Source organism: Mesocricetus auratus, unplaced genomic scaffold (assembly GCF_017639785.1).
Source record: "Mesocricetus auratus isolate SY011 unplaced genomic scaffold, BCM_Maur_2.0 Super-Scaffold_100676, whole genome shotgun sequence".
NCBI classification, from domain to species: Eukaryota; Metazoa; Chordata; class Mammalia; order Rodentia; family Cricetidae; genus Mesocricetus; species Mesocricetus auratus.
Window position 1 is genome coordinate 119,317,158 of NW_024429266.1, and position 15,130 is coordinate 119,332,287.

At 42.3% G+C, this 15,130-nt stretch overlaps 1 protein-coding gene across 3 annotated transcripts in view; it reads left to right on the forward strand.

Moving 5' to 3' along the window:
* Positions 1 to 15,130, forward strand: part of Itprid1 (ITPR interacting domain containing 1) — a 144,201-nt gene that overhangs the window by 44,274 nt on the left and 84,797 nt on the right. For all 3 annotated transcript variants that reach the window (XM_040739149.1, XM_040739151.1, XM_040739152.1), the window contains one exon: positions 13,596 to 13,647. In XM_040739149.1, the coding sequence (XP_040595083.1) occupies positions 13,596 to 13,647 (52 nt within the window). The remainder of the gene's footprint in view (positions 1 to 13,595; positions 13,648 to 15,130) is intronic.

A 15,130-nucleotide genomic window follows, 5' to 3' on the forward strand; every position in this document is an offset into this window, starting at 1 on the left:
TTCTTAAACAATGGCTATGACTCTACATGGGGTCATGTGGCTGTGGGAATCACCAAAAATCTGGAAACAGTAAAAAGGTTTCTGAATATATAATAACGAAAACTTAATTACAAGTCAAGCATGTAATGGAATTCAAAGTGTTGTGGCAGCCCTCAACCAGAATTTTGTCATATGACCTCACATTGGTTCTCACCATGAATCAAGCTCATGATGCAAAGACAGAGCATGCTGCCTGGACCACCCCGGAATGCTATGGGACTATTGTGTGTCATGAAGTAGAGAGAATGACTGTACACAGAAGGCTTCCTGCTTTTATAGAAACATAACAATTTCATTACGGGGTATAAAACTTTCTACACTTTCCTACAATCATCCCTCAGTGTGTAAGTATCAGATAGTTTATATTCGGATATGTTTTGTTAGAACATTTGATCTTAGAAACTGATGTTTGACTTGCTGACTTGAGTTTTATAAAAAAAAATCATTCAATGAATTTTGGCTTGAAAATAGGACAGAATTTCCCACAATTTCTAAAATGGCTCTAAACAGCCTTCTGCCATTTTGTACTATGTATTTATGCAAGGAATGTTCTCAGCATTTATAATTATTAAATCAAAGTATCATTCAGTTCTCCAAAACATTCAATGCTCTCTAATTCCACACTGTAGCATATATTTTAGAAAAAGTTTAGTTCTATACATAATATTAATAGAACACATCAATCTCATTATGCAAAATTTATTTCATTTTAAAAATAAAATCACATTATGCATAGGAAAGAATTGTTTTAAGATAAACTTCTTTATTATTCATTGTGGATAAATATTTGGTAGTGTACCTATTTTATATACCCAAGTGTCTTAGTCATTGTTCTATTGCTGTGAAGAGACACCATGACCAAGGTAACTCTTATAAAAGATAGAATATAATTGGGGGCTTGTATAGAGATTCAGAAGTTAATCCATTATCATCATGGCAGGGATCATGGTGGCAGGCATGCAGGAATCATGCTGGAGAAGCAGCTGAGACTCCTATGTCCTGATCAGAGAGAGAGAGACAGAGAGACAGAGAGACAGAGAGACAGAGAGACAGAGACAGAGACAGAGAGACAGAGAGAGACAGAGACAGAGATACAGAGAGAGACAGAGACACAGAGAGAGACAGAGAGAGAGAGACTGGGTTTGGCATGAGTTTTTTGAAACTTCAAAGCCCATCCCTAGTGACACACTTCCTCCAACAAGGCCACACCTTCTTATCCTTCTAATCCTTTCAAATAGTGCCACTTGGTGGTGACTAAGCATTCAAATATATTACCCCATGTGGAGGACTCTTTTTTAAACCACGACACCAGGTCAATGGGATTGGGAGTAGAAAGAACCCTGCTCTGTTGGAGGTACAGGCATGTGGCAACTCTTGCTCTCAAGAATCTTTCTCCGTCATGGCAATTTGAGCATAGTCTAGGCTAGTTCCACAATGAGACCCCGGAGTCTTAGCTCCCCTGCTTCTTAGTCTTTCTTCATCTGATGTCTCCTATGTTAAAGTCTTGTTCACGTGGCCTCTTGCCATTCTCTGAGGCCTTCCCTAAAGCCCATATTCTTTGGGAGCTCCCTCCTGGATTCTGCACTTTGTCTTATAAACAACAGGATCAGGTTAGAGACCACCTACTCCTTGACAAAATGGAAATCCTAAACAGGGTATAGATAATTTCTAAACCCAGTGGCCCCAAAACTCAAAAAGAGGTCTGAATAAAACACAAAGATGACATTATCAGGTTAGAAAGCTTTCTCAGAAGACTAGACCTAGTCAATGAAAACTCAAGAAAACAACAAGGCAAGTAAGGACACTTAATATGATTGGAGCAATAGGAGTTTGAATAAAGACAAAAAATGAAAGGAAACTAAATGTATGCGGGAAAGCATATAGAAAGTAATCAGTCTGAAGAATTGGTTTGAGCAGATGATAAATTTCTGAAATTCCAGAAAGGAGAAATCCCAGAATGGGTACAGCACAGGAGTATCATCTAAAGTCTGGTTTCAAATGCATGGGTGATTGTAACCGAGGTCTGAGATCCATAAGATTTTAATGTCATGTCTTTGCTTAGAAGAGAATCGCAAGCAGTTTTTGATTAGTATCTCTATTGGTATGACCGATGACCTTACTACAATGAGGAAAGAGATGTGAGGTTCTGATGCTTTCTGGATTGTGGGAGAGGCTGTTAAGTTATTACAGACTCAGGCTTAAGATGGCAAAGGTTTACACTGGTTGTCAATTCTGAAAGAGGAAGAAGAGCATGTCACTCAGAAAATAACCAGGGCACAGGGAGAGGAGGGAGAAGATGACTCCAATTAGCTTTAAGATTTTGAACCTGAGTGTCATCCAATAGGTAACAGTCTACTCAGGGTCAGAATTGGATTAATGACTTGCCAAATCAGACAAACATACTGTGAATTACCTCTACAAAATGCCCTGGTCATGCAGGAGTTAAATTTGCAGAAAGCTGCAGAATGCTATTATTTTTGAGCACAGCAGAACTGTAATTTGATTAGTCTATTGGACGATATTCCAAAGAACCAAATGTCTTCCATGAATCAGTCAGAAATGCTTAGGAAAACCAAAATAAAAAATGTGTTCAAAGCCAACAAAGGTGCTAATTAGTGCCTTCTGCATATCTGACTGCATCTTCTTCAGTGATACACTGTGCAGGGTTAAGTGCGGTATCTGCCGCTTCAGATGGCACAAACCCACCTAACAGTAGGGAGGGTGGCTGGAGATTATATCTAGAAGGAAGCAGAATGGGAGTTTTAACCACGGAAGGGAATGAAAGCAACAGAGCAGGGACTTTTGTTCTCACTTTTGTTTCCCCCCAAACCAGTCCTTAGGGAACTTGTGGGGAGCAGGAATTTACCAAGGGCCTTTGTTTCACCTTCTCCAAATGCTTTCAGCCAGCATTAAAAATCCAAGAAGAGATCCTGGAAGGGGGGAAATGGTAGAGAACGTATCAAAGCCAAAATGAGATGGAGTGTGGGACCGAAGGTGCCCAGCTAACAGGGCACTGCATGGCATCATAGATGCAGGTGTGCTCACAAGTTCTGCCTTCTGCACACACAGGCGTAAGCCTGATGCCTACAGAAGTTTCAGGACATCCGGGGCAACAGGATAGCCTTTCCCTCCTGTTATGGTGTTCCCTGTGCTTCAGATTCTTGCTCTTATCAGAGGTAGCAAATACTCGAAAGAGCTGGGCAGACAGTCATTAATGAAGCAGGCAGCATCGAGACTAGAAAATTGGAAACTAGGCTGCCTTCAACAGATTGCTACCCTGAAGACACCTGGGCCTGTTCTGCTCTCTCTTCCAAGTTCTAAGGAAAGTCTTGGAGTTCCAATCCCTGTGAGTCCTGGCTCACTATGGGCCCCTAGCTTGTGCTTCTCCTTCAGGTTCATCTTGAAAACAGGCCAGGGAAACCTTGACTTGACAAGCTCAACTTTGGACTACAGGAAGTTTTCCTTACAAATCAGAAAAAATGGTGGGGGTGTAATAGTTTCACACTGCCCTCTGTAAGACCCTCCACAAGCATGTCCATCTGCTAGAGGGCCAGCTGCTGCTTCTGCAGATTCAATTCACAGAAACACTATGAAACCAGTTCTTGGTCTCCCAGGACTGGGGGAGATGGGAAACATAGAATAGAAATCAAGCAGTGAGTGTAATAATTTTTTTAACATTTTAAAAAACCAGGCTTATCTTTAAAAGTCTCATCAGGTTCCTTGGGCTGGGCTTTCTTCATACTCTTAGCTTGGCAGAAGACTGCTGCTTGTCTGAATGCACTGGATGAGTTAGATTATTGTGTCATTTCCAGAGCTATCCAGAAAAGTATTAGAGTCTATGAAAGTCCTCAGTAGCTGTATGTGTGTATCCATGATCATGGGAATGATGTAATAGAGCAGCCGATTCCTAACTGGTGCTGATGCTAAGCATCAAAGGATGTGGCTGGGGATGATGCTAAGCCTTGAAGGACTTGCCTAAATGCCCCTCTGGTACTGATGATATAAAGTTTCCATGTGAATGGGGAGATGACACGATCCCCCATTGTGAGAAAGCCTGGCCCACATCACATTCTGTAAAACATATGCTACCTTCAGCAACTTCTTTTTTCCCTGGATGCTGCCCTTTGTATCCTGGCAACCAGCTGGTTCCTAACTACAGTATCAGGCAAAGAGATGTCCTTTAGAGTGTGGCTGCAGGGGGATCACTGAAATTTCATCAAGTCCAGGGCAAGAGGATCCAGAGTCCAGTAACCAGAGTTATCTGGGTGACTGGATTTTTTGAAGGGTCATGGGTTTTAAGACACAGCAAGGCTGAGTTAATTCTTCCCATCAATATGAGAAAATGGAACATTTGCTCTTTGACAGTTTGAGCAATTCTCCAAGGCTGCAGTGCCAGATCCCTGCCTGGACATGCACATTTATTCACTTTTTCTAGGAAACCCACAGCAGACAACTAGAAAAGACCAGGGCAGCACAGGAGCAGCTACAGGACAAAGCATGTGACCAAAGTGCCCCAGAACCACAGAGCTCTTCAGTACAGAGAACTGCAGGGAAAGAGTTCAGAGTACCCCTGATGAGCTAGCCCAGGTATGCACAGCCATTCACTTGGCAGATTACAAAGTAACTGTGGAGGTCATCCTGATAGAATGAGGGAAGAGAATCACAGGGAATGTTTGCTTAAAATTTCTTTTACCTCCTGTTTGGCAACTTGTTACTTAATTCATCACGACATCAAGTCTTCATGTAGTTGCTGAGAATTTGTCCTGCGCTTGCTTTTATGATGTGATTAATAAGGCGGTAAATCAGCTTTTTGTCATGACAGCTTCACTCGATTGCCTGTCATTTTGTCATCTTGAGATGCTCCAAGACTGAGTTGTGTTCCATGAGCAAGTGTGCTGCTATGGGTTAATAATGCCTACCCAGGTGAGGGGTCAGCATTGAGTAGATTAATTGTTTACAAAATCTGGCTCCCTAGGGTGTCTCTTGGCATAAAAAACCCAGCTAAATGCAAGATCATATATCCTAGAATACTCTGTAATGTTGAATTTAGTCAAGTTATTGATTTCCTAGGATTAGACACATTCCCGAAAATTAGTTTCCTTAGGAAGTTATTCATTAACTTTATAACAAATGTTCTTCACCTCATGTGAAAATCTGCCAGATGAAGATTTAGAAGATTAGATTTAGATTTAAAATATTTCACTGTCTAGGCTGAGTGAAAAACTAACGTGATTGATTATCGATGACTGCCATGGAAACAGGGTTGAGGGAATGTACAGGGCCCATACCTAGCGTCAGGCTGTGTTACATCCTTCCAAACAGATTTATGTTTCTCAGCCTACCTTACACTGGTGAGGATCCCACTTGATTCGCTGTAGTTTCTATGTACTTTTACTCTCATTGACTCCTTATAGGGTAGTTATGCATGCTTGGCATGCTTAAATATCCTCTGTTTAAGCTATGCATGTTAGAACTTGAGAGGGAGACTGAGGTGGGTCTCTGAGTTTGAGGCCATCCCTGTCGATACAGTAAGTTCCAGGGCAGCCAGTGCTACATAGTAAGACCTGCAACAAACAAACAAACAAACAAAATCATCTATATGCTCACATGTCAATTATATGCTTCCAGTATTTGTCTTTCTAGATAATTTAGCAAGATGGCTAGGCCCTTAAAATCTTCTATTTTAAGTATGCACATTTCTTTTTTATCATTTTTTATTTTAATTTTAAATAGCTTGTTTTACATGTCAATCCCAGTTCCCTCTTCCTCCCCTCCTCCCGCACTCCCCTTCCCACCCTATTGCCAAATCCTTCCACATAGGGGATATCTAGAGTCTGTCATTTTACTCTGGGTAGGGTCCAGGCACTCCCCTAAGATTCCAGGCTGAGAGAGCATCCCTCTTTGTGCTATAGGCTCACGAAGACTGTTTGTATTCCAGGGATAGACACTGATCCACAGCTCAGGGCCCCATAGGTTGCCCAGGCCTTCTCACTGACACTCACATTTGGGGGGTCCAGATCAGTCCCATGCTGGCATCCCCACTGTCGGTCTGGGGTCCAAGAGCTCTCCCCTGTTCAGATCAGCTGTCTCTGCTGGTTTTGCCAGCCCATTCTTTGCCAATTTGCTCATCACTCCTCTCTCTCTGTCACTGGGTTCCTTGGGTTCAGTTCAGTGATTAATTGTGTGTTTGCCTCTGCTTCCATCAGTCACAGGATGAAGGCTCCCGGATGGTTATAGACATCAAGTTCATTATCAGGAATGGGCATTCGAGGTGGTCTCTCCACTATTGCTTAGCTTGCCAATTGGTGTTATCCCTTTAGATCACTCGAGGTCGCTCTGGTGCCTGATCTGTATTTGATCCTATGATTCCCTCTTCCCCCTATTCTACCCCCACCCCCTCAACTTCCTGTTCCCCCATGACCAACTCTCTTCCTCTTCACCCCCTCTCTTCTTCCCAGGTCCCACTCCCCCCCACCCCTCGCCGTGTTCCCCATCCATTCAGGGGATCTTGTCTCCATCCTCTTCTCTTGGGTACTATGCATATATGCATATCTTTTAGGTTATTTCCTGTTTCCCAGACTCTCTATCAGTGGAAGTGCAGACTGGTACTATCCTGATCCATGTCTAAAATCCATATATGAGTGAGTACATACCATGTTTGTCTTTTTGCGACTGGGTTACCTCACTCAGGATGGTTTCGTCCAGTGCTATCCATTTCCCTGCGAATTTCAAGATTCCATTGTTTTTTTCTGCTGAGTAAGTATGCACATTTCTTAAACAAGTATAACACTAGGTTTCTGGAATCCCAGCACTTGATAGTCTGAGGCTGAAGGAACTTGACTTCAAGTCCAGCCTGGATTAACAGGAAGACCCTGTCTTAAAAGCAACAGCAATAATAACAATAACATACAAGTACTCTCTTTTTTTATCTCTCATACATGATAACCTGACCTCTGTTTCTCCTTCCCCATTCTTCCCAGTCTATCACCCCAGATCCACTCCTCCTCAGTTTTTCTGGAAAAAAATGGCCTCCCAGGGATATCCACTTACAGTGGCATAACAACTTACAATAAGACTGGGCATAAACCCCCACATCAAGGCTGGATGAGGCAACCCAGTAGGAGGAAAAGAGTCCCAAGTACAGGGAAAAGAGTCAACGATACCCCCCTCACAATCCCAGTGCTGGAAGTCCCACAAAAGCACCAAACTACACAATAAGGAATATGCAACGGACCTAGTTCAGACCCACACAGAGTTTGTGTTTGTTGATTCAGTGTCTGTGATACCCTATGAATCCTGCTTCAGTCTCGGTGAATTCCTTTGAGCCCTGCTTAGCTGATTCTGCGGGCTGGGTTATCATGATGTCCTCAAATCCTCTGGCTCCTACAATCCTTCCTCCCACTCTTTTGCAGGGTATCCCTGATTCTGTTTAGTGTTTGGCTATGGATCTATGCATCTGCTCCCATCAGTTTCTCTTCTGATGATAATTGGACCAGGCACTGATCTATGAGTATAGCGAAATATCATTAAGAACCATACCATTGACCTTATTTCAATCATGTTTGGTTCTATCCTGGGCCTCTGGGCTGTTCTGCCTGTTTCTTGGCATCCAGGCAGTATCAGGCATGGCCTCCCTCTGTGGCTTGGGTCTCAGGCTGAGTCAGTCATTGGCTGGCCACTCCCACACGTTATGTTCCACCATTACACCAGCATACCTTGTAGACAAGTCAGATTGCAGGTCAAAGGTTTTGCAGCTAAGTTGATGCCTCATATCCACTACTGGGAGCCTTGCCTGATTATAGAGGATGGCCAATTTGGGATCCATATCCTCCTTTACTGGGAGACTTCACTCGGGTCAATCTTGTACATTCCAGGGAGTTTCTATGGCATTGGGTTTCTACTTGCCTCCCAATTGTCACCCAATTCTAGTCATCTCACCCAGTACTCTCTCCCTCCATCCCTGCTACCCTCTGTGTGATCCCTCCTGTTCCCATTCCCACCCACCCCAACACATCCACAAAATGTTTTCTATTTCCCTTTCCTGGAGACACATTTGTCCCCCCATTAAGACCTGTTTGTTACCTAACCTCTCTAGGTCTGTGGAATATAGCATAATTATCCTTTACTTAACAGCTAATGTCTACCTGTACTTGAGTACATACAATGTTTGTGTTTCTGTGTCTGGGTAACATCACTCAGGATATTTTCTATTTCCATTCATTTGACAGCAAATTTCATGATGTTATTTTTTAACAGCTGATTAATACTCCTTTGTGCAAATGTCCCCCATCTTCTTTATCCACTCTTTGGTTGAGGGGCTTCTAGGTTGTTTCCATCTGACTATTATGAATAAGCTACAGTGAACATAGTTGAACAAGTGTCCTTGTGGTAGGATGTAGTGTCTTTTGGGTATATGCCTAAGAATGGTATAGCTAGGTCTTGGGGTAAATCTATTCCCAGTTTTTCTGAGGAACTTCCATATTGATTTCAAACTTGGTTGTACAAGTGTACATTCCCACTAACAGTGTACGAGTATTCCCCTTGCTCAACATCCTCACCAGCATGATCTGCAATTTGTTTTTTGTTTTTTCATTTTAGCTGTTCTGCCAGGTGTAAGATAGAACCTCAAAGTCATTTTGATCTGCATTTCCCTAATGGCTAAGGATGTTGAACATTTCTTTAAGTGTTCCTGAGCCAATTGGGGTCTTTCTGTTGAGAATTCTCTGTTTAGATCTTGTCTTAGTTAGGCTTTCTATCGCTACTGTGAAACACCATGAGGAAAACAAAAGTTGGGAAGGAAAGGGTTTATTAGGCTTACACTTCATCATTGCTGTTCAACACTGAAGGAAGTCAGGACAGGAACTCAAACAGGACAAGAACCTAGAGGCAGAAGCTGATACAGAGGTCATGGAGGGGTGTAACGTTTACTTTTCCTGCTGGCTGCCTGGTTTCTGTTGCTTCTTTCGGCACTATATTAATTATGAAGCTGTTGGCCGTTTGCACGGTTTCTTATCGACTAGCTCTGACTTGATTATTAACCTATAATTGCTAATGTACTTACCTTTTTGAGGACTACTGGGAGATCACATGGTGAGAGCTCTCCTCACTAAAATTGCCAGAATCCTCCTAGACTCCTAGTTCCACCTATCTTGTTTCCCTATTGGCCAACAGTGCTTTATTCAAACCAATCAGACACATATTTACAGAATGACATCTCCCAACAGAGGGATGCTGCTTACTGGCTTGCTCCCCATAGCTTACATTGCCTGCTTTCTTATAGAACCAAGGACCACCAGCCCAGGGATGGAACCACCTACCATGGGCTGGGCTCTCCTCCTCAATCACTAATTGAGAGAATGCATTATAGCTGGACCACATGGAGGCATTTCCTCAACTGAGACTCCTTTCTCTCTGATGATTCCAGCTTTTGTCAAGTTGATATAAAAAACGAGCTAGTAAAACTGACCTCTTGTAAATTTGACACACAAACATATCACTGTTAATCCACACCCTTCCTTTCATGTTCGCCCCCAAGATCTCACATTAAAAATATAAATAACTGTTAAAACTCCCATGGTGTTTACAAATTCAAACACATTAAAATCTCAGTCCCTTTGAAATAGCCAATCTCATTTAAGACCTAAAGTCTTTTAAAATTCAAAGTCTCTCTACTGTGTGCTACAGTAAAATACTTTCTTACTTCAAGAGTGAGAAACCATGGCGTAGTCACCAATCAAAGCAAAACCAAATTCCAACCAATGTCTTGGATCCATTCAAAAATCTTCTGCACTTCTCCAAAGGGATTGAGTTACTTCTCTGGTTCTGCCCTCTGCAGGACACACACCTTTTCTTCTAGGCACAGGCTGGCTCCATGCCACAGTGGCTGATTATCATGGTGGTCATCCCAAGATATTGGCATCTCCAAAATTGCTGGGGTCCCTTGTGGCAACCGGGCTGCATTTTCCCCAACATACCTCATAGGTTCTTTTTTAAGGTGCCAAGCTTTAACTTCTCTGCTTGTGCCCTTCAATCCTGGACCTTCTACTGCCACAGAGGCTGTTCCTTCCTTGGTGGACTTTCCTGGCCTCTCACAGTGTGGAGCCTCAGCTTTTCTTCATGATCACTTTATGCCATCAAAACTAGTACCACCTGGGTGATGCTTGCACTCCTGAACATAGCTTCTCTGTTTTCTCAGGAAACAATTCTTAGAAGATTTCACCTCAGTGATGCTGGTCTCTCCTCAATCACCAATAATTTCTTAGTTCTACCCAACCAGTATCAATTGTCCCAGTAACACAAAGATTTCACTTCAGTGGTGCTGGTCTCTTGTTAGTTATGACTGACTCTTCAACCCCATCTGACCAGAACATCAGAATCTTTCAAAGTAAGAAAAAGTTCCCGATAAATTATTCAAAATTCCATCAGAAATTTCACAAGCCAAGTCTCTATCCTCTGCACTATTCTATACATTCTTATCTTCCAAGCTCCCACTAAAATCTCAACACTCAATGGCTTTTCTAGTCTGAAGTTTTTTTTTTTTTTGCTTTGACAGTGTCCTTTGCCTTGTAGAAGCTTTTCGGCTTCGTGAGGTCCCATGTATTGATTGTTGTTCTTAGTGCTTGTGCTATCTGAGTTCTGTTCAGGAAGTTGTCTCCTGTGTCAATGTATTCTATGTTATTCCCTGCTTTCTCTTCTGCCTGGTTCAACTTATCTGTTTTTTCAACAAGGTCTTTGATTCACTTGGACTTGAGTTTTGTATAGGGTGATAGATATGGATCTATTTGCCTTTTTCTACGTGCAGACATCTAGTTATGTCAGGACTGTTTGTTGAAAAATATGAGTATTCTTATCTCCAGTGCCCAAACTTGAAACCCACAGTCAAGTTCCTAGAAACTGTGCTGTCATTCAGTGACTCACTACCTAGTAATTCTGGCTCCAAACTAAAGCCCTTTGTAATGCCTCTTCCCTGTGCTTCCCTCAGTCAGGTTTTCTCATTCAAACTTTGACCCGTTTTCTTTCTTGTGGAGGAAAACCTTGTTTCTCACAGTATAGGTGGCAGCACCTAAGTTTACACATGTCTCTTGGTGTAACAGGGCAGCCAGGAGTGACAAGTCTGGTGGAAATTCTGATAAACTTGCCCATGATCTGAATATTTCTTTTTGTAGATGATGTTGACATGGTATGTTGTGACAGTCTGTGTGAACAATGCAGTGGCCTCCAAGTGTCCTCTATGATGTCCAACAGTTATTTTGTGCCCAGCATCTCCTTCTTGCATCTAGCAGGCAACTGGATCCTTTAGAATCATCATTATCATGTAGGATGTTTTGCTCCAAACAATGGATTTTCATATCCTGATGCATAAATGTAAATTCTTCTTTTTGGCTTTCAAATACACCATGGGACATTCTGTTGGCAGTGTGGTGTTTGGAAAAGAAAAACAACAAAACAACAACAACAGCAAACCAAAATAAGCTGTGGCATTTTACTGGCCATGAGTTTATGTAACTGCGCTGTCTTCTTTCATTCCCTTTTCAGTGTGAAATAACAAGCCCCATTTCAAGGACTTAATATGAGAACAAAGAAGATTGTATAGGGTCTGGAAAGATGACTTCACAGTTAAGGAAACGTGTGGCAGAATTTGCAGATGATCTGGATTCAGATCCCATCATCCACATGGTAGCTTAAAACCATTCATAACTCTACTTCCAGGACATCTGATGCTGTCTTCTGGACTCCTCAAATGCATTGCGCATATTATTTGCAGGCAAACAGGCACATAGAATTAAGCAAATACATCTAAAAAATAAAGGAAATTTGTAAAATGGCAGATTGAGCATGGTACCTCACAGAAAATTAGTGCAAAATAAATGCTGTTATTGCTGTAATCAATAATAAAGATAGTAATAAATTTCTTAATTTTTGAGTGAGGTAACCCAGTCACAAAAAGACAAACATGGTATGTACTCACTCATATATGGGTTTTAGACATGAATCATGGGAATGCCAGCCTACAATCCCACTGCCAGAGAGGCAAGGAAACAGGAAGGACCCTAAGAGAGATATACATGGTACCCCAGAGAAGGTGGGATGAGGCCAGATCTCCTGAGCAGATTGGGAGTACAGGGTGGGGGCAAAAGGAAGCCAGGAAAAAAGAGAGGGAGACAAGAGGAAGGGAGAGGAGGACATGGGGGAGCAGGAATGTTGAACTGGAGAAAGAATAGAGGAGAGCAGGACGAGAAATACCATAATAGAGGGACTCATTCTAGGTTTGAGGGGAGATCTGGCACTAATGAGAACTCCAGAGATGTACAAGGATGACATCAACTGGCAAACTAAGCAGTAGTGGAGAGACTACTTTAAATGACCCTCCCTAATAATGATTTTGACGACTATGTTACATACCATCCTAGAACCTCCATCCAGTGACTGGTAGAAGCAGAGGCAGACTAAACACTGAGGTGAACTCCTGGAACTCAGTGACAGAGAGGGAGGAGAGATGAGCAAAGGGGTCAAGACTGGGCTGGTGAATCCCAGAGAAACAGCTGACCTGAACAAGGGGGAGATCTTGGACCACAGCCTGAGAGGCCAGCATGGGACTGATCCAGACCCCCTGAATGTGGGTGTCTGTCAGTGAGGAGACTCAGGCAATCTATAGGGTTTTTGGGTAGTAGATCAATATTTATCCCTGGCACACAAATGGACTTTAGGGACCCATCCCACAATGAGGGATGCTTTCTCAATTTGGACACTTTAGGGAGGGCCTGGGCCCTCCCCAGAATGAAATGACAGACTCTAGAGATCTCCCATGGAGGAGCTTACCCTCCCTGGAGAATGAGGTGGGGATTGGGTGGGGGTCTGGCTGGGCTGGGGGAGGGAGTGGGCATGGAGGGGAGGGAGAGGGACCTGGGACTGACATGGGAAGCAAGTTTGTTTTTTAATTTAAATATATAATAAAAAAGTGTATTAAATAAATAAATAAAATTCTTAATTTTGCTACACCTGACTGTGGGGTCATGGCCATGGAATCATGTCAAAGTTTCCATTCATTCAGTTGAAAAACAAGAATAGGGCCTAAACTGGAAGGCTACTTAAAGCACTAGATGATACCGATGAATGGTCAAGCTTGTCACCTGTTGAATATTTCATACTTGGCCTTACCATTCTGTCTATGATCTTGACAGAGCACCCCTAGATACTAATAATCCTGAGAAAATATCCCCAGAATGTTGCAGATACCATTTGTATTATCTCTAACAATGCTACCCCTTTATCCAGCAAATTTCAACCACACTTCAAAATCCAAATGTCCCTTTGTCATACAACCTTTGCTAAGTGTCCCGTTTGTTGCTGACCCCAGTGCCCCATTCCCACACTGAGTGTCACTACCTCTCATACTATTTAGCATTTGGTGCACTGTATAGTGTTCATTGTAGAGACACGGTGCCAGGTAACAGCCATGGACTTCAGAATCCCTTCCCACAAAGGCTCACCTGAGGGTAGGAAACCTTCACACATGGATGACGATGTTTACCCCTATCTTTTCTTTGTAATTGCAGCTTCTTTGCATGAACAAGGAATGGTTCAAATGACTGTGAAAGACTACATGAGGTAGGTAGCAGAGTTAGTCACTTCACTCTAAAAATTTACGTCTACAGCATTAAATGAAGTAGGAACAAGGATAATAATTTCTTCTCAACTATTTCATAGTTCTTGGGATCTCATGAAATGTCACTCTCTTAGCCACTATGATTGGAGCATTTCAATAGTCTTTGCAAAATTAGAGATGCCTTAAATATCATACAGGAGGGGGAGGATTACATCAACAAATGTTGGCCTCCTATGAAACTTAATTATAATAGTTGCATAAGTGCATTCTACTGCAATACATCGATTTACAGAAGGTATACTCAAGTTTTTGTCTGGCTAATGATGTTACCCAGCATACTATCTACTGACTGTCTAAATGTTGATGGGAAGCAGTGTTCCTCTAATGAAGGAGATAATAGATTACAGAGTGTGCTCTCCTGTGCGGCTACATGACACTGAGCATAAAAACCCACCGTAGACATGCTGAACAGAAAGCTTAGGTGGGGTTCAGAACTATGCTCTGCAAACCTGCCAGCTGATTCTAAGGTGTAGTATAGCTTTTAAAATGCTGGGACTGCCTGAGCGCTTTGAGGCAGGGAACTGCTTCCTGCTCTTGGGTCATTCTCAGAAGTATTCCAGAAAACTAGATATGCAGTACTGCTGTGCACACATTCCACGGTTCTTCCTCCCTTAGGTAATTAGCTGCTTTGATCTAAAGCAGTAACATATTTATAAGGCACCAAGAAAGTTTTGAAGGGTGCTCAAAGAGGAGATTAAGAGCTGTATTCACAAACAAACCCATGCCCACATGGCTTGATCAAAACCACAAGGGTTCATATGTTCTTCTGAATCTAAGGTTGTTCAAATGAACATTGCAAAATGGATGTAGTCCTCAAATAAAAAAACTGAAATTCAAAGAGATGAGTTATGTCAGTATGCCTCTCTGATGCTGGGGGGGCGGTAACTGATCAAAAGCAACTTGAAGCAGGAAAGGGTTTGTCTGACTTACAGGTTATAGTCCTTCACTGAGAGAAGCCAGGGCAGGAACTCAAGGCAGAAGCCTGGAGTTAGGGACTGAAACAAAGACCACAGAGCAGGAGTGTGTCTTGCTTAGCTACCTTTCCTGTGCAGCCCAGGTCCACCTACCTATGGATGGGTACATCCATATTAAACTGGGCTTTTCTCCACCAAGAAAAATGCCCTACAGATACTCCCACAAGCCAATTTGATGGAGGCAATTCCCAATCATGTTTTTTCCCCCACAGGTGTCTCTAGTTTGTGTGACAATTTGAAAACAAACAAATAAACAAAACAACAACCAACCAAAACGAAAAAAAAAAACCTAACCAGTACACAAGGCAATAAATAAAAGAATGTAGTTTTCCCTTTCCTTAAGATCTACGGTCATTTGAAACTAGAATTCTTATTATTCAAGAACATGTTCTTTCTCCCCTTTAATGAAAAGAAACAATTAAGCAGAAAGGCAGAGTCCAGATGTTCTTAT